A 20,397-nucleotide genomic window follows, 5' to 3' on the forward strand; every position below is an offset into this window, starting at 1 on the left:
AGTTTATTTTTCTAAAATATCGCATTTACTAGTGGAAAATATCTTGCACATTTAACATTAAATAGCCTGTGTTTTGCTATAAACCTTCCCCTTTCCAAATTAAAGATCATCATTCAAGTAAAGGGAGCAGTAGCAAATTACTTCTACCTAAATGTTTTTTGTAAAAAACAAATAGCATTTTTTAAGACACAAGAATCATACATATTCCTATTTTTAATTACTACTGAAAACAGTAGTACTGAAGCTATCTTCACCCTGCAGCATTTAAAAGTCACTAAAATGAGCTACAAGCATTAAGAACCTTCAGTGAAACAGACTTCATATGGAAGAAGTGGACTGTATTCCACTAAAACCAAGTCAGTTTAACAACATATTAGTAAAGAAAAGAGACTGTTTATAGCACTGTTTCTTTCTTTTAACTCTTTTCTTTCAAGGCAAGAGGCTCAAAATTAGATGATTTGTAATTAAGGACTTGTATTAATGATTTGTAATTAATCCAATAAACCAAAAATTTTATTCTCTACTCAGAGATTTCTTATGTGATCATGTCCAGGAAACTAATCTCTGTCAGCACTCAGATTCCATGTATGCAATCTGATTAGATGATGGAGAAGAGAGGAAGAGGCAACTTGGCATTAAATAATTATTCATAATTTCTGTAACTAAAAATATGTATATAAGCACTAAGTACAGAAAGTAAAGGAACACTACTACTGAGTTGAACTGGAACACCAATCCTCATGCCCACTCATTCTGCAATACTTGGAGAAAAGACAGGATTTGATGCACTCCCACCGTGGACAAATCAGCTCTGCTAAGCCCCAAGGAAATGAAATTGCAAAACAGAAGGTGTTTCACACAGTCAGACACACTTATTTGTTTACACAGCACAAACTCCCAACTGCAATCCTGAAGGTACTCAACTGCAGTAGTAGTGTATTGTGTAAAAATGACACTTTAAATACAGCCAATTTACAGGACTCAAGAAAACATTTAGAAGCTTTCACCAGCATCCTAGCTTACACCCCTGAGACCAGAAATCCCCTAGAAATCTTCATTATGTTCCTACAGCACCTAGCAAAAGTAGGCCCTCAAGCACTAATTGAAAATGCTAGAAAACCCCAATGCAAATCATGACCTCTGCTTTTAAATGCCTTATTGGGAACCTTCGGTGTGGGGAGCAGCCTGCTGTTGATTCTTTTATTTGTTTTTAAATATGTCCTTCAAAACATTATTGTTCAAGGTACTGTAATTTACATCTACAGATTAGCAGTGCACTTAAGAAAAATCCTAACAAAACAACCTATTGCCTTTCCAGGCTGTATTTGCCAGTGTGGGAAGAGACTGCCACCCCGCGGGCTCTGTCCAAGACACAACTGCAAGCCCTCACACTCAATACAAAATTGCTGAAAGTTTTATTTTTAAGAAAGTGAGGTTATTTTTAGGAATTTCCCCATCAATATAATAATGTTTCAAATACATAAATTCACTGATCATTCTGTACTGCACCTGAGAAAAATCAACATTTCATGAAGGCACTGTACATTGAAAGCTTTTTTGGAATTACAAGAAAAAAACAATCTATCAAATCAAGCTTTGACCATAGTTAACTAGTGCAATCACTCAGTTCACAAGTGAGTTATGTTCTAAATGCAGCTTGTGCCACCCTTGGGAAGGTTTAAACACCTGTATTATGGCAATGCTGAATAGCATATACAGATAGTTTAACACCTCTTCAGGTCTGGAGTTCATTTGTATTTGTAAAATCCTTCTCCAGTCTTTTTACCCAGCTTCTTTTCTTCTACCAGTTTATTCAGGAGTGGGCTGGGTGCAAAAAGAGGGTTGTTGGGCTCTAATGAATGCCACCCTGGAAAGGAAGGGAAGTGGATGAATTAGTAACAATTCTGTTTATATGCAAAGATAACAGAGATCTGCATCTCCTTAGAAAAATATTTGAAGGTCAGAAAACTGAAGAAGGACTGGAACTTATTCTAGGCTCTCTGAGACCCTGTAGTACAGCTTCATAAAGCCCAGATCAGAACTATGATTATGCACAAATCTAAGAATTAGTTTTCAGGCTCAGTGTACTCCGAACACCTTATAGTCTTCACAATTGAGGATTTTTAAAAATAATTAAGGAGAACTTTTGAAGCATAGTTAAGTACAAGGAAATAAAATAAAGGCTCTGCTGAAAAGAAATTCAACTGCAAAGAAATTCCAAGTTGAATTTCTACCTGTGAAACACATGGCGACTTAGAACAATATAACACTACTCCATAGTATGGACTAAGAGCAAAAGAGGTTCCACTGAAAATGCCATCATCGAAGTGACATTCTGCCTCAGAGAATGTTTAAGATGCTCATTCAAAAGAACACCACAACCATCAACAAGCCATCACCAATTATGTATGTTTTTGTTACTGTATTGACATTCACCCACTTATTAACTGAAGTGACAGGGAGATGGTTCACTTACATCTTTTGAGATATTTGCTGGGTTTCCTATTAATTAAGAATGAAAATATGGCTGGCAGAAAAAGGATAGGGAGTCTCAACATTTGTTGATTTTCACGGAATTCCTCACCTCCAGTACATGTCACCCTTCCCACTGATTCTTTTTAGTAATATAAAGTACCATTAATGTTAATATCATTAGTATTTTCCAATAGCACTTGATGAAGTCAGCAAAGCCACCACTGTTCTGTCCCCACAAAGGGTACAGGCATGTACAAAGGGTACAGGCATGCAGTACAAATGCTGTACTCACACAGCACTCTGAGCTGAATCCTAACAGCTGAATCCTTTCTCCACAATAGTTCAAAGGCTATACTATAAACATTCAGTTTAAATAATTAAGAGTCACATTTGCATTAAAACATCTACAATTTAGCTAGAAAGTGGAAAAGTAGAAAAAAAGAAGCATGCAGTACCATCTATAATGAATTTACTGGTATCCAACCCAACATAGTCCAGCAGTTCAAATGGACCCATGGGATAGCCAGCCCCAAGCTTCATAGCAACATCAATATCTTCCTTTGATGCATCTCCTAGAGAAAAGATTGACAGTTTGATGAACAGAGAAGATTCCGCATCTCCTTGGCACCACTTATAAATAATTAACAGGGTGTTATTTCACCCTGGTGCAGCTCTTCACAGAAATCTCTGCATGTTTCACAGCCACAAAAACTGGAGTCAGCATACACATGCTGGAGCATAAAGCTGAACCTCTCACAAAAAAAGAAAAAAAAAGCAAGCCCTGCAGGCCTGCTTTCCATTTTCCTGGTTTCCTCTTGCATTTCAATATAGAGCACTGCACTGCTGATGGAGCCACAGCTACCACGCTGACCCTACCAGAACGACTTCACCATGAAGAAACAAGAGCTTCTTTTAGAGGCAGCAGAACAGGGTAAGTAAGGAAACAACTCAATTTCAGCTTCATGAGATCAGCAACAGTTTTTGAACGATGCACAGGACAGAGCTACCCTTACACTACAGCTGCCAGAACACAAGTGATATCCAGCTGATGGGTAAGGCAGGCATGGAGAGGGGGGCAGAAGCATCTGCGTAACATGCTTAGCGACAGCACCTATCACCAGAGGATATTTGTTGGAATCAGAGATGGCAGACAAGAGAGACCTGAAATGACTGTGCAGGTGCAGATGAACTAATGAATTCCAAAATTATTTAAAAAGAAATAATCAAAATTATCAGAAATTTGTTACTTCTACTTCATTCTGCGCCTATAAAAATACAAATCCTGCACTGCCACATTGTCACAGTTAACTTCAAGCTCATTCTTTAGCTGGGAATACATATTTTAGACTGTCATCAAAGCAGATGCACCTCTACTGCATACCTCTAACTCATATTTTGGGAAAGGCAGTGCACTTTTTCTGCAGATGCTACAAAAAGGATAAAGTTATACAAACCCCAGAGGTACTTGTTAAGTAACCTTCGTGCTCAATGTGCACAGGCATGCACGGTGTCCGGCAGCTTGGCAGACACAGCCTGTGCAATTTATATGCATAAGATCAGAGAACCCTAGAAATAAATTTACAAAATCTCTTGTAAAGGTAACAACTTCAGTGACAGTTCTGTATGAACTAATAATTTAAATATAGCTCCTTTTACTCTTTAAAGCCGACAATGTTTTTTTTAAGCCACATTTTATTTCTGAGAAGCTGTGGAGAGTAGTCTTACCTAATTCGAACATAATTCCGGTTCCCCAAATTCAAACGCAGCTAAATCGTCAGCGCATTTGCAGCTGATGCAGGTATACAGACTTATTCTCTCAAAAGATTTGTCCCACTTTGCCCAACTTGCGACTTGGCCACCCAACAGTTTAATTAGAACGCAATAAAAAGCAGTAAAAGGGCACACAAGGGCTATATCCCTAGTTCATTCTAGTCTCTCCAAGTATAAAGCAGACTTCCATAGAAACTTAGCTGACTGCTTTTTAGTTTTTCCACTAAGGACAGAGCAGTACAGACCACTATACATTAATATTTAAAATATGCCCTGTTTAGGTCATTGTTAATATACTAAAGAGATATTGCTTAAGCAAAAGTGCACATTTACAGAATGAGATTTTGTACAAATAAAAATGCAAGGACTAGCCCAACAAAATGGCATTTCAGTGCTTGGGGAAATAGAAACAATTTCATTTAATGTAAATGACAATCTGGCTCAAATGTCTACTCTGAGAATAAGCACAAAGGATATAACAGAAATTTAACCAGATTCTGGAACACATGAATTAAAAGCCAGCCATCAACCTTCCCAAGACATCAACTAGCTTTTTAAATAGATTTCATTAGAGTTAAAAAGTCACAAATTAACTTTAGCAATTTTGGAAATATACTGTAGAAGAAAATACAAAAAGAATAAAGATTAAATTAAAATATTGTTTTGTTTAGGCAAAAGCATTCATATTTAACATACAAACTCAGTAACTGTTTTCTTCTGCATTTAATTAAAAGTTCTGTTGTCTCCTGAAATATGCACAATGATACATGTCACTTAACAAAGGCACCTCTTTTAAACACACTGAAACACCCATACACTTTATTCAAAACAGTGACTTTTTCTAAAAGAATAATGCCCCTCACATTCATGCCTTTGCCTTTCAAGTCACTAAATTTGCTCTTTTCTCCCTTTGAGATGTAATTAGGTACATCTGTTGATGGATAAACAAGTAGTGTTGTTTTTTGTTTGTTTTTTTTTTAGAAATCAAACCATCCCTTCCATGTGCTTTAAAAGAGATTTTTAATATTTAAAGCATACTTGGTGGAATTCTGAAAATGGAGTGCTTTCATCTGTAAAAAGGCAGTGATTTCAAAAACAAAATGTTTCAAATGACATTCTTAGTAGCACAGAGCTATGAGCAGAGCACTTGAAATAAAAGCAATTATAGTCTGTAATTTCATTTTTATCCACTATATTCATTATTGGCTTCTTTTCAAAACAAGCTTCAATACTTTAAAAAATTCAGTGGTTCTTTGGGGATTCATAATTATTTTTACCTACATATTAATGTAAAAGAGACCAGCAGTGAGACAGGAGTTCCTGAAGAACCTATGTCTAAAAATCAACACAGAAGGGGAACAGGAAGTTTTATGTGGCAGTAGCTGAGCTGAAATCACTTCAGTGCTGGTACCATAGTGTGACACTATTACCCCACTTACCTCGAAACTGGGGGTTTATTTCACAAGCCCCATGTGAGTGAACTCAGGAGAACTTTACTAATGGTCCCATGGGACTTTCAATCACTTTTATCAATGTTTCCTGGGACAGAGAGAGGAAAGCTCCTGAATAGGTGGCAATGGATGTTTTTACAATGTCTCTACACTCACCTGGTCACCTCCAAGCCAGAAATAGTTTCAAACACCAGGAATGTCACACACAAGTACCTTCCAACTCTGCGTAACATTTCAAAGTGAAGGCAAGGCCTTTCCAGCTACACATGTTGGCTCATATTTAACATTCTCTATTCATTTCCAGCTTTTAATGTCTGAAAATTTTGAGGGAATCCCATGCCTTTTGAAGCAATGTAACATTTAGTAATGTTATATGTCAACATCCCTTGAAGTGAATATCCCACCAAGTACCTCTCTCAAAAAGACGAATGGCTTCCATCATATATGGCACCAGGAGACGGTTTACAATAAACCCTGGAGTATCCTATGAAAAATGAAAAAGGGATTTTAAGTAAACACTCTTTACCAGAACTACACTCAATGCTATGTGACAAATAAAACAAGTGGATGAAGACACTTATTGTACTATTATTATGATACTCTCTGAACTGTATTTTTCATCTCATTTATCTGCTCAGTATTAAAGCATAAAACATTGTGAAATTCAAACAAGGAATGCCACATAAACAGTCATCGTGACTGAGAACAATAAGACTACTACAAGCCAAAGCAATTAATCTTAAAACAATTTAATATGGCTAGTCTTTTCTTTATCAAGAGTCTAATGATACAATTTCCTGAAAGTTAGGAGAAAAGCAGTTCTTCCCTAGAAGGTTTTTTTTCTGTGTGTCCTCTACCAGAAGCACTCCTGACTAAATAGTCTGCTTCACCCCCCCTGCTCACTGGTGATCCATACTTTTAAAAGTTAGGATAGTTTTAACAGCAAAGATCAACACTAACAATGAGATACACAAGACATATGCTGTCAGAAGGTAACAAATGAATACAAAACTTCTTTTGCACAAGCATCAATCAAAAGCACAATCAATCAATCAAACACAAGAGAAAGAGTTCTGCAAATATAATATTATTTTGTATATTACTACTGTTTCAGATGTCTATTATTCATTCCACTTAATCTCAGTGTTTAATCCAGAGAATCCCAAGGAATGTTTCTTCTATAAGCAAGAATTTAAAAAAAATTAAGAGTTCAGGCATGAATACTGCATTATTCTCTATCCAAGCTAATTTATAACAATTCTTCATACATTCTGCACATTGCATAGTACTAAACTGTGACAGAAATAGCAAAAAAAGTCAACTCAGGCCACAGAATAATTTAGCCAGAATTTAGAGAACATAGCCAGAATTAGAGTGCAGCATCCAGAAGCTGAATTAATTAATTCAGTAACTACCGGATTGCAGGCCCTTCTTTTTATTATCAACTATCTCCTGGGGGCTGTGAAACCCAAAGCAGTAGCTTGCATACAGCTATCCAGACCACAGCTTAATGGATTCAGAAAAAGTGAGCTTTCAAAGTAGGGTGTTTCTCTAGAGAAAAAAACCAAAGCTGAGAAGAAATGAAGATTAATATGTGCCTAGTTACTGCAGTCTTAAGAAAAACTTGCAATGAGCACACACCATGGAGGATTCAGCCAATTGCCTCACAGTACAAGAGGCAGCAGTTTTGTCTCTAGCATGGCTAAAGATGAGCCCCTGCTTAAGCTCTCCAGTCTATGCCTCTGCAGGACTTGAAAAAAAGACTCCATAGAAGTAAGCTCTGATACCTGTGAGTTTTGCTGCTCTAGACATGATGTCTAGAGCCACTGGACTTTGAAGAATTTGTGGTAAACGTGGGTGTTTTCTTTGTCAAATTACTTTTAATTATGAATACAAACTGGACAAGAAGCAGTCTAGAAATTTTTGAAGTGCTCATACATCTACCACCTTAAAAGAAACAGTCTACAAGGACAGACCCTCTGAACACTATAGTGTCAAAATATACTCACCTTACAACTGACAGGACTCTTTCCTACTGCTTTACTGAAATCCACAAGTGATTCAAAAGTCTTTTGGCTGGTCATTGGAGTCTTGATGACCTAGGTACAGGGAAGGTAGAGAGAGCATAAGCATATTTATGAGCAGAATCTCTCCCATTTCCCCTTTGCAGCAATGTAATCCAGAACACTCTTCCAGAAATGCACAAAATGTTTTGCAGAAAACCAACTTCAAGTATAGATATGTAACATACACAGAACACTATTTTACACATAGATACAGCATTTTGCAATGTTGTGTTTCCTTAAGACACTTTCCCACTCAGCTACTATGGAAGGATGGTAAAAGGAACCATTCTTTGAAAGCACACTGAAGAGATTATTGTGTATCAAAATAACTCTAAAAGTTACATAGTCTCTTGTCTTGGGAAACACAAACACATCACTCTAAAGACCCATTTAAACAGCCGTAGTTCCTGATAGAAGAAGTTCTAGCAGCTACTCCATCTCTCTACAGCCCTCTCTCAGGTAATTTTAGGGAGTGATAAGGTTTCTCCTTGGCCTCCTTTTCTGAAGCTAAACAATCCCAGCTCCCTCAGCTGCTCCTCATGTGAGTTACTCTCTGGACTCTTCACCAGCTCTGTTTCCTTTCTCTGGACATGCTCCAGCACTCTGATGTCTTTCTTACAATGAAAGGCCAGAACTGGACACAGCATTCGAGGTGTGGCCTCACCGGTGCCAAGTACAGGGGGACAGTCACAGCCCTGTCCTGCTGGCCATGCTATTTTTGACACAAGGCAGGATGGCATTGGCCGTCTTGGCCACCTGGGCACACACTGGCTCATGTTCAGCAGCTGTCAGCCAGCACTCCCAGATCCTTCTCCTCTGGTCAGATTTACAGCCCCTCTCCCCCAGCCTGTAGCACTGGAAATAGTGAAATAAACACGACTGACTTTGTTTCAAAAGTGACAAAGCGATAAGATTTCAACTCCTGACATTTTCTATTTATTTCTACGCTGGTATCAGCAATTCTCATGAATAAGCCTCCCTGCTTGAAATGATGGCTATAAGCAGCACCTCTGTTGGCAGTTCAGTGGAGAACTCGGGAGTCTTGAGACTGAAGGAGTTACCTCTGTCTATTAAACCTGCCCCTCAACAGAGACCGCAGCACCCTCTAATCACTAGAGGTAGCAAATTCCATATCAGAACAGCTGCCAACTGAGATCTGCTCTGTCAATCTAACTGCAATCCCACTGCTGACAATTGCACTGCTGGGCTGCAGCTGTAGCTGATGGAACATGATGATAGCAGCCCTGTAAGGCATGCTCATAAGACACTCACCTCCACGAGCTTCATCATAGGCACAGGATTGAAGAAATGGAGACCACCAAATCTGTCCTGCCTGGTGGTTGCATTTGCCATCTTTGTGATTTGCAAGGATGAAGTGTTGCTTGCAAATATTGTGTGCCTGGGAATAAGAAATATACAGATTGCAAAAAGGACAGTAGGAGACTAAGGCACTAAACATAAATAGACAGCCATTGGCTAACCATGCAAGAATTCTCAGAAATACCCTGCAGTTTATCACGGTCCTTTTGCTGAGGTCTAAGCACAGCAATGATTAAATAGCCACTGCAAAGACTGTGTGACTTTCTGATTCTTGAGGAATTCTATTGAATGCTTTTATTAGGGCTAGAAAAAAGGACTGTGCAAGTAGAAAATTTTATTTCACTCCCCAAATCCATTCTAGGTAATTCCTTCAGCAATCCTGGAAACCTAAGGGTATTTTTATTTGTTGTTAAACACATTTAGATGTTTACTGAAACCCAATCATATGCCATGTCAAAAATGCACTTTAGAGTCTTACAGAAAATTTGCAATCTACTTTGTTTTTAAATTATCAGTGAAAAACATGATGAGCAAACACAGCATCAGAGCAAAGATTTAATAGGGAAAAAAAAAACCCAGAAAATTTAAGACCTGCCATGCATAGGACACTGCAAAGGACCTACAAAATGCCATGAATTTTAAGACATATATGAAGTCCTTCTCCAGACATAAACCAGATTTACTAACGGCAATTTATAATGGTTTGAGGTTTTTGTTTGTTTGGGTTTTTCTTCCCAGAAATATCTCAAAACCTCAACAGCCCTGCTATCACACCAAAAACTTAGAGAAATGGCTTTTTCTTCAAATCAGAAAATCAGAAACTAAATTAGAGATTAAAACCTACCTTTCATTTTGGGCTGCATCCTACTATCCCTTCAAAAAGTTATCCTACTGGACTCAGAAATGTATATCTATGTTGATATTTTGCTTACATTGTACTAATATGTAACTGAGCTTTGCAACAGAGCTTTCAGAAAAGTTATGTCCAAGTCATGGTGACATTTTATAGTGGCATTAAAGAAAACATTTCAAGACAAAAACATCCACTTTGTTTTCCATTTTTTAATTATGCTTTCTTTTTTGTTATAGTGGAAGAAATTAAAAGTCCTGAAAATTCCTGCTTATTCTTCTTACAAATATTCTTTTATTATCTCTCCACCATAAAGTGGCCTTATACTGTTCTGAGGTGAGGTACTAAGAGGAACATTCTGTATTCCATAGTTTTGACCTTGCAAGGTCAAAAGCATACAAAAGCATACAAAAGTCACTCTCACCAAAAATCTGCCACTGTATGTAAAAATTAAAGTACTCATAAAAAAAAAGGAAGCACACTGATTTGTGAAATATAATTGCTAGGTTTATATCTGAGTTCACTTAGGAGATTTTACCTCAGTACTACTTCTGTAGTTTCACACAATAGAAAGCCTTGGAAAAAAGAAAAGGATTTGCATTGTCAACAAGTGCATTTTAGTTACACTTTCTTCTCTGACTAACCAATTGATTTCAGTTGAGTTTAGAATAGAATTTTCGTGCCTCTGTGACTTAGAATGACACAACCCACGTTTCAGGTGACAGCAGAGTTGGGAGGCTTTGGGAAGCCAGCACTAGTGAAGCCACAGGAATGGTTCTCCCAGCAGCAGAGTGCTTTCTCTTGGTGCCATCTAGTGGCTCAGGGAAAGACGTCAAAAGCAGAACCCAACACAAGAGAAATGTGAATAAATATTTCCAATAAATCCAACTCTTCCAGTCCAGCTGCCTTACACAGCAAACACTGAACAATACTTCTTTCTTTAACAGTTTTATAACACATTCATTCTAACACAGTGAACAGCTGAAAAACATTGGCTAGGTCTAAGCTGAGTTTCCACATCTAAAGGCAAATCCTAGACTGACGAATATTGATGGGCATTTCCTACATCCCAGGAAAAAACAGAAATCAAGTACAGAAAAGTTCTTAAAGTGGATATGCAAAAGTTCTTTTTGTCATGTTAATTACAACCCTGTTTGTAAAAATGCTGCAGGGTCTACAAAAATCCTAGCCTGACCTTTTTCAAAATGGAAATGCAAGACTAACTCCACTCAAGAAAAAGGAAAGCACAACTGAAGAGTGGGTAGCAGTGCTTTACTCTGCTCCAAGGATGATGACCATGTAACACAGTAGTAAATACCAAATATGGTGAGTTTAATACTGAGAGGAATAGAACATAGAATTCTGCCTTCCACGTTTTGCAATGCTCCAAGAACATAAATTTTTGCGAAGTTCCAAGAACATAAACCAGTATGTTCTCAGACTAATGACACCCAAGAAACAGCATTCAATGTTTCAGCTGGACAGTAACCCAGATGAGCAATACCCTGAGTTTCCAAGGCGCTCTGGGGTTGCCAAATGCTCCTGGCTTATTACATCTGAACTGAACACTTAGGAGAAATTTGCTCCCCACTCACAAATAGAACTTCTCAATAAAATAATAGCTTTCTGATCATGTTTAGATCCACTTTCAGAGGAATTACAGTTATTATAAGAAAAGGAATTAAGTGAATTGTGCTATGGTTTTTCAATGTAATATTTCAGTGTTTTGCAGTTCCCAGACTTATTTATTTTCCTCAGAGATGTCTCCATAGTGCAAAATGGGAGATGAACAAGTACATGTTGCAGCTGAGGAAATGCATGAGACATGAACTACATCACAAAAGAAGAAAAATGCAGGATTTCACACACCTTGTATTTCACAGGCAGAATTCACCATCTTGTCAGAACAACTGCAATACATAGCCCCTCACATTTCCACCTGCTATCATCCACCCCTGTGGGAAGTCCTGAGATTTGAAAGAAGCCAAGTCATTCCTCCACAGCATCCTGGTCTTTCCTGATCTCTCCCTGTAACCCACACTTCAGAGGGCTACCAATGCTCAGAGCCCCTCAGAAGCAAAGCTCCCCCTGAGACTCAAAGCTGTCTTTAAACAAACCCTGTCTTTGTTACCAATTAACCACAAGTCTACCACCCCTACTGAGCTGACACAACAGTTAGTCCATACAATAGGTTTATACATTTTGAACTATTGAGCCTTAGAAAAGGCTGCAGAATGCTTGCACTGACAGGGAGAGATTTCCATTCCAGCCATGTGGGATGAGTAAAGCCTACTGCTTCCTTCTACACATGGAAAAACACTCACTACAGGTTTCTGTCTTTCCCCACACTATGCACACCATCTGCAACTCTATACACTCTCACAGTTACAAATTATCTTTTGTATCCAAAACTAATATTTTACACACTTGACTACTGAGTTTCATTTTTTACCAGTTTTTATCTAGACTTTCTACACTGCAATCCATTTTTTTGCCATCCACTTAACCTTCCTTTACTCTACACATAAGATACCTGTATACTTATAATAGCTTCCAAATATCCTCTAACAAAGGAAGGCATCTTGTCTTAGCCATTTTTCCCAACTCTGCAAAATCATCCCTTTCGCAATGGGCAGGAGCATATTTGAACAACCCCCAGTATCTTTTAACACTGGGATGTAAAATTTGATGTTTTACAGCAGCTGTGCTGACAAACACCTCAGTCTTACAAAAAATAGCCTCAGATGTTCCAAACGTACATATTTTTAAGTGAGGCTCCAAGTCCCTATGCCCACATTTCCTTGCTAACTGGTTTTAGACAGCCTACCATTTAGCACACTCCAAAATGCTCATTAAATACTCAGCCAACCAATGGTTTGTTTGCACAAAATAGGTACAAACCAACTATAACAAGGTACTCTCATAAATGTGGAAGGCATCTACTTACTTTTGTGTGTCAGGGTAATGGCATGGCAAGTTACCCTGTGCTCAGTACATGGCTGCTTGTGATCATTTACTGTTTTCAAAATTACCAGGTAATTTTAATTACTGATAGTAGCAGAAGGCCTGAAAATCTCCCCAGGCTGAAGTCAACTAATGATAACATCTTTTCTCACTTGATATGATATTCAAGGCACAGCTTGCCCAGTTGACAGGCCAGACAGTCTAGAATGCCTCTTAGCCAATATACCCCCAAATTTACCTGCACTAGATAAAATCTCAAAAAGCAGTCAAGATCTTGTGATCCTGACTCATCAATTAAAAGGCTCAAATTTCTGACACTGCATGCTCACCTTAACAGCATTTTTGGGTTTGGATACAATTCAACAGTAGCTTCCAACAGTTATCAAATATAGTTCAAAGACATTTCCAGGGACTTTATGTAACTGAATAAGTATCTACTAAAATACTATTTAGCTTTTTACATCACACACAATAACCAGCAATGGCTGTTTCCTAACTCTTGTAATGCAAAGTAAAGCCCGTTCACTTAAGACATTATTAAGCTGACTGAGACTTCTTAAAACTTGTTTATGACAGATGTGTTGGAAACAAATACTTTATCATTCCAATTCCCAATTTAAGTACAGGACACAACATTAACAGTAACCCATGTCCACTGGAACAAGTCCATTCTACTGTTCGGCATTTGTAGTTGGATTAAGATTTGAAATTGCCAAGTAGATAGGCAATCTTAATGACTAAACACACCTGGAACAACAAATGAAGCAATGCAACAAGCAAATTAAGCAATGCAACACACCTGAGAATGTTCGTAACATATGCACCTGGCACAACAACTATTCCACACCAACATGATAGTCCGGAGCTAGTCTAAGACACCAAACTCATTCTTAAATAAAGCAGCTAAGAAAACAGATAACTGTGAGTGTAAAAACAGAAAAAAAATTAAGTTTCAAATGTAACAGGAAAAATATACATACTCTGGAGCAAACTTATCCAGCGTCTTGAAGAGTTTATTTTTAACTTCCAGGTTCTCCACAATGGCTTCTATCACCAAATCCGTGCTGTGGACCACTGATGCTGCATCTGTGCTTGTTGTGAGGTTCTTCAAGGTCTTCTTAATGAACTCAGCACCAGCCTGAAACATTTTCAAGCAGCTGTAATGTCTATTTACAGTGATTTAATTTACTTTTATATGAGAATCCCCTTATGTTCTCTGGGAGTTTTCATCCCCCCAAATGCAGGCAGTCTGCCGCATTTCCAAATCAATGAGAAAGTTCTAAGTGTGTAGAGGTACAATGCTTTCCAGTGACAAAATTTTCCTAGGTAATCAAATCTTCTTTTGAAGCAAATAGGAGACCTTTGAATTCATTCTTTTAGGAAGACCGTTTGCTGTAGTCCAACCTTCAGCACAAGAGTCTGAGTGATCATCTGGTTGGTCAATCATTAGTTATAGTTTCAGTGAAAAAGTGGGAGAAAATGTTTCCTCACTAGTAAATCTGTTGACATAGTTTGTGAGGGCAGAAATCAAACAGAAATGCAAGACTTTCAGCCAAGGGTAAATGGAGACACAGTGCAAATGAAAAAAAACCTATATGGTAGAATATAACATCATACAAAAATTGTGAGTATTACGTGGACAGTTTTCTTTTTGATTAAAAGGCTCTCCATATTTATATATGTATGCTCTACGTATCCTGGCACTTCCATACTCCTGCAAACAAGCTCTTTTTATTTCCTTCCTCTGCTGTATCTTTTTCTGGCAGTCATCAATATCAGTATACATTGTATATGTTAATATGTATCAAAAGAAGGAAGGAATCTGTGGAATTTAGAGAAACAAGCACAGCAACAAGTAATCCTTAGTATACAAAGCTAAATTCATCAACTGCACCACAGTGGCTTGCTGTACGCAAGACTTGCTCAGCAATGCAAGTGCAAAGTTCTACATCTAACACGTGTCACTTGCACTCTCATTTCCTTTGCAGTAATCCTGTGCCAAAGTGCTAGGAGGAGAAAAAAAAATAAATAAAAGACTCCTTACTCAGGCATTAAGATGATTCTGTTAGTATTTGCTTTTGGACAAAATGGGTGCATTCCCAGGTAAGCACTCAAAGACTCCTTGCTTTTAAGTTATGATGAATAATTTTATTCCATTTCATACTTAGCATCTGTTTTAAAAGATTGCTAAGTTGGTTTAAATCTTTAGTTTAGAGCTGAAGTTTATTAAGGAAAAAAATGAGGTAGCACATCTTTCAACCTCCCTAAATTAAAAATAAAAAACAAACTGAAAGTCTAGGTTCTTGAGCCCACTGGGAAAAAAGTTTTCTTTTTAAGCAAGTATAATAACATGCTCTATAATGCATAACTGCAATATCCTAATTTCAACATGGTGGTTCAATATTCTTCTAAGTTTTCCTAGAGGAATAAAGAAGAAGGTGTCAACCTCAGGCTTATCTGCAAACTTCTTCTTTATCACTCTCTTCAAACTCTCTTCAATTCCTTTTGTAGACTTTTTAAGGATTTCATCTGACTGGTCAACCAACACCACAGTGTGACCACTGGCTGCTGCAACCTGGAAGTTAAAAAAAAATAAAAATTCAACATCAATGTCACAAAACCAACCATATTGATTTGTGTTGACAATATGCCAGGGATTTAGGCAAAAGAGAGCTAAAATACATTGACTTAAATGCACTTGACTAGAAAAATCATAAAAGTCTGCGTACAGTTGGGGTGATACTGAAGTGATAAAGGTCTCAAACAACTTGAGGGAAAAGGAAAAAGAAATCTCTCCCTCATACTGTCTCAGAATCTTTGTCTGAAGGCATCTAAATTCTGTGGCTGTGGCTACAGAATAAACAGCCATCTTGAACGGAACAAGTGTTTTAGCTGAGAGCCTTGGATCTTGTAAGGAAAAAGGGCTGTGGAGACCAAAACTGGAATGCTGGCAGGGTGAGCAGGTGGCACGGGGGATGGCCAACCCTCTGTCCCCAGAACACATCTGTGCTGTCAGGCCATGAGCATGTCCCTGCACCAACAGGAAGGTGGCAGTGAAGCTGGGAGCAGCAGTGGACATTTGCCACTCCAGGATTCCACACAGGCAAGAATGGCTGCAAAGTCTCCTTACTCTGCACTTGGTGTAAACACTGGCTCAGCTACACACAGCACTACTGGAAGGTGTCCAGCACATCAAAGATCAGCTGCTCATTATCTCTTACTTCACTTTCACTTTATTTATGTTCCTCTTGTTAGTCAGCAACAGCCTATCTTCACTTCCAGAATCCTTGAACTAACAGAGTTGTGATTTAGTAACTGTGTAAAACAGATATTAAAACACAGTTCCACTGATGGTTTTAAAGTGACTCAACTTCAGAGCTTCCCTTCTGCAATCTTTTAACCTTACATTTAATCTTACATGTGATGACTACAGACTCATGCACCCACAAGACCTACTCCAACAAAGCTAGCTGAAATGGAAAGTACAGCTATCTCATGAAGAAAAGCATAGTGATATTCTCATCCAATGTGCCTCACTAACCCAGCAAATAAAGAAATGCCAGATTGTCTCTGGACAGTGGCAGTAGAGCTTTAAGAAGGGGTCAATCTGCAGACAGACATTTCTTTATCCAACTTGGTTTTTTATTTTCACTATGGCCATTCCATAAAAACCACTTAAACCACACTTGTATTTCTACTCCTAACACTTCATCTGCTGCTGATCATTTGTAACAGTGATTTTTCATCTGAAGATGAAAAATCATTACCAAGCACATTTTTAAGAGGTGCTTCACTGAGGATCCATTTATGACACCATCACTGACCAGCTGGTGAAAAATCCTAGAAAAATTAACATCTCTCATTTCCCATTTACATGGACAGGGAAGAAGAAAATGAGAAGATCATACCATTTCCTTGCAACTCAATCACACACCTGCCTAAACTCTACTATCCAATGATGTTAAGAATGTGTTTCTAAATAAGAAACACAAGTGCTGGGGAGTCAATAAATGCTATTTTCATACAGAAGTGCTTTTCACAGGGCAGAATCAAAAATTATGGCTTTCAGCCATACACTTTAGCAGAGGCTTGCTTCACCTGACAGTATGAAAAACCAAGGGAAGAGAAGATGCAATTTCATAAGTACTCAAAAAGGGATGAAAAGCAGCTTTAATAATAGGGTAAAGGGGAGATACCACTCAGTGTTATAATGACCTCTGCTTTGAGACAAGTTTGGATTGATAAATTGGAGCAGATGGTCAGCAAAACAATCCTGGGTCCTTTAGAGCTGTAGAGGCCTGCAACCCCTGTTACTGTCAAATACCAGACATGTTTCTCTTGACACGCTGCTCTCTGAAAATGTGCAGTCCAGCAGAACAAGATCAGCATACTTACCTGGAAAATTATAAGCTTTGCATATTATGCAAAACCAACTTTTTTCTAAGTTGTTCTTTGATGGCTCTCCAGTGGAAACCTCAAGTTCTAGTATTATGATACAGAGGAGCATTTTTGCAGAAAAGAGAACAAACAACTATTTTCTTAGCCAAAAAACTGCCTTTGTATTCCATCTGCTAGAGATTTGCCAGGAATGTAAGAAATATTTAGTTCTGAGAAGCAAACCTGCTAATTCATTGAAATGAAGAACTGCTATTCATGAGCTCCAGCCTCACTGTCAGTTTCCACTCGGATGTTTGCCTACCCCCCCTTATTCTTTGTGAAGTTTGTGAACTACCCTGGTATCCTGGGCAACAGGTTCTTTCTCTGAATTAACTAAGTGAGGAAATTTTCAATCACTGAAAGGACTCTTCAATTTTATGCCCTAAAGCTATCAAGTTAAAGGTGAACTTAAAAGCCAAAGGCCAGAGATTAAACTCTGAGAAAATAAGTCCTATTTAAATATTAACCACTTCATAATTCTGAAAATGACAGCTAAATGCTCATTTTAGCTAATGCATGTAAAATGTCTACAATGTCACTAGATCTGCTCCCTTGCCAAGTTAGAAGAATCTTTTTTCCAACCAACATTTTCCACATATCATTACCCACTGTCTGCTTACAATTAGTCCACGCATTGTCTTAAGAACCACCTTAAAAAATTTAGCCCATCAGCCTTGGTTCTCCTCGCCAAGCCGTCGGACCTGAAGATGGGCGGATCAGCAGGAGAAGTGAGAGTTGAGCAAGCAGAGAGGAGAGGAGCGGCAATACTTTGCACTCTGCCTCGGCAGCGGCGGAACCCAAACCCGCGGCAGTCTGGCAGCGGAGCGCGGGGCCGCGTCCCGCCCGGCACGGCCGGGAGCCAGCGCAGCCACGGCTTCCCACACAAACACAGCCCAGAAAGGCAAGCGCCAAGGAGCTCGACCACGGACTGGTGTACGTTCCGAGAGGCGCCAGGAGGGTTGTTACGTTTAGTTGTGGGTTTTATTAATGCTGGTCCGCCAGCTGACCACTCGCCCTCCCTAGGGCTCGTCCCTTCCCGCCCGGGGACAGCGCGGAGTGCAGCACCACGGCTGGGCTCACTCCGAGCGAAGAGCCCCAGCGGAGCTCCGGGCCGCAGGAGCAGCAGCCCGGGAAGGACCCGCGCTGGCCGCAGGGCTCGCCCCGGGCCCCGGCCGCCATGGCGCCTCCGCTCCCTCCCGCCCCGCGGTCGGGCCGCTGCACCGCGCTCACCTGGGCGATGCCGGCGCCCATGAGGCCGCCGCCGATGATCGTGACATGCTTGATGAGCAGCTTCTTGGCGGCCGCCGTGGCGGCGTCGGAGGAGGCGGCGCGCACGAAGTGGCGGGTAGCGAAGGCCATGGCGAAGGCGCGGAGTGAGCGGCGGGGCCGGGACAGGCGAGGAGGGGCCGGGCCCGGCCGGGCGGGGCGAGGGCCACGCTCCGCCCCGGAGGAAGGCGGCCGGTTCCGGCTGCCCAGTCCCAGCTGCTCGCCGAGGAGGGAGGCGCGCTGGGTCTTTCACCTTGGCTACCTCTGATTCCTTAAGAGCCAAGCAGCAAGGGCAAGGTCAGCGCTGCCGGAACGCCCGCGAGCCCCGGCTAGCGCTGGGCCGGCGGCCGAGGCCGCGCTGATGCCCGCTCTTCGCCTCAGAGGTCACCGCGCTGCCCTCAGCGCTCGCCTTGGCGCTGCCGCTGCTCATGCTCGCAGAATCGCTGAATAAATGAGGCTGGAAAGACCTCCGAGACCATCGAGTCCAACCCATGACCAAACACCACCATGTCAGCTGGACCACGGCACCAAGTGGCACATCCAGTCTTTCATTAAACACCTCCAGGGACGGTGACCGCACCACCTCCCTGGGCAGCCCATTCCAGTGTCAAATCACCCTCTCTGTGAGCACAGAGTTCCTAAACCTCTCCCGGGACAGCTTAAGGCTGTGTCCTCTTATCCTGTCACTGGTTGTTTGGGAGAAGAGGTCTACCCCCCCCGGCTACACCCTCCTGTCAGGGAGGTGTAGAGAGCGATAAGGTCTCCCCTGAGCCCCTTTTCTCCAGGCCAAAAAACACCAGATCCCTCGGCCACTCCCCACAGGACCTGTGCTCCAGACTCTTCCCCAGCCTCTTCGCCCTTCCCTGGACACCCTCCAGTGCCTCAATGTTCTTCCTATTCACATCACTAAAAGCTCTCTCCCCGCAACAAAAGTTTTCTGACTAGAAGGGGTTGCTATTTCCAGGCTAGCACAAGATACATAACAAACAAATATAATTAAAAAAAAAACCAGGAAAAAAATTGTTCCATTATAAACACTAACAGCTGAATTATATCAGATGCAGACTGCCCTATTTTCCATCTAATTAATTTATCACCAAAAAGACCTGCACTTAAGCAGCAGCTGACAACACAGCAATTACTACTTGAGTCAGCATCAGGGTAAACATTAAGCAGCTTATTTTATTCAAATAAAGTAACTGCTGTATTCTCATATCTCTGGACTTTGTACCACAAACCTACTGCAAAAAAATTCACCTGGATTAGGCAGGAGCAGGAAGGCTCTGGAAACAGCTTTATCCAAAGACTCAGGCTTAATGATCTTTGTGTATACAAATGACAGCTGAGTGGTAATTAATGAATTTCCCCTAAAACAGACAAACAAAAAACAGCAGTATGCCAAGTAACCTGCAGCCTAACTCCAGGGCATAAGACACAAGATTTCCACCTACAGCTCTTGTTGCTGAGTGCCCAGCTCCTGGTTAACACCAGTGCTGATGCCCACACCCCCTCCCCACAAACACTTTGGCTGGCTCCTGCTCAGCCCCCTGCTCTTCCATAGGGAAGGATCTCCCACTTTCCCCTGGACCCCTTGTGGGGGCTCTCTGCCCTCTCCCCAGGGCCCCCCTTGGCACCCCTTTCCCTCTCTGCCCTCTGCCTCCCTCGATGCCAGGAGTTCAAAAAATCTACACCTCAACTTCTGCCCAGGTTTTCCTTCCTGCAGACTGCATACCTCCTCCTGCTGGCAATTCATTTGCTCTTTTATCTTCCTCATCTTCTACCCTTCCCTCTTCTTCTA

At 40.4% G+C, this 20,397-nt stretch overlaps 1 protein-coding gene across 1 annotated transcript; it reads right to left on the reverse strand.

Annotated features, from left to right (window-relative positions):
• Positions 1 to 1,391: 1,391 nt before the first annotated feature.
• On the reverse strand, positions 1,392 to 18,741 carry HADH (hydroxyacyl-CoA dehydrogenase). Its single transcript, XM_084204586.1, has 8 exons — positions 18,564 to 18,741; positions 15,343 to 15,471; positions 13,877 to 14,034; positions 9,035 to 9,161; positions 7,706 to 7,795; positions 6,108 to 6,180; positions 2,931 to 3,047; positions 1,392 to 1,867 (listed from the first exon to the last, which is right to left on the reverse strand). The coding sequence occupies exons 1-8, from the start codon at positions 18,690 to 18,692 to the stop codon at positions 1,749 to 1,751; spliced, it is 942 nt and encodes a 313-aa protein (XP_084060712.1). The 5' UTR covers positions 18,693 to 18,741; the 3' UTR covers positions 1,392 to 1,748.
• Between the last annotated feature and the right edge of the window lie 1,656 nt (positions 18,742 to 20,397).

This window comes from Fringilla coelebs (genome assembly GCF_963513975.1).
Source record: "Fringilla coelebs genome assembly, chromosome: 4".
NCBI lineage: Eukaryota > Metazoa > Chordata > Aves > Passeriformes > Fringillidae > Fringilla > Fringilla coelebs.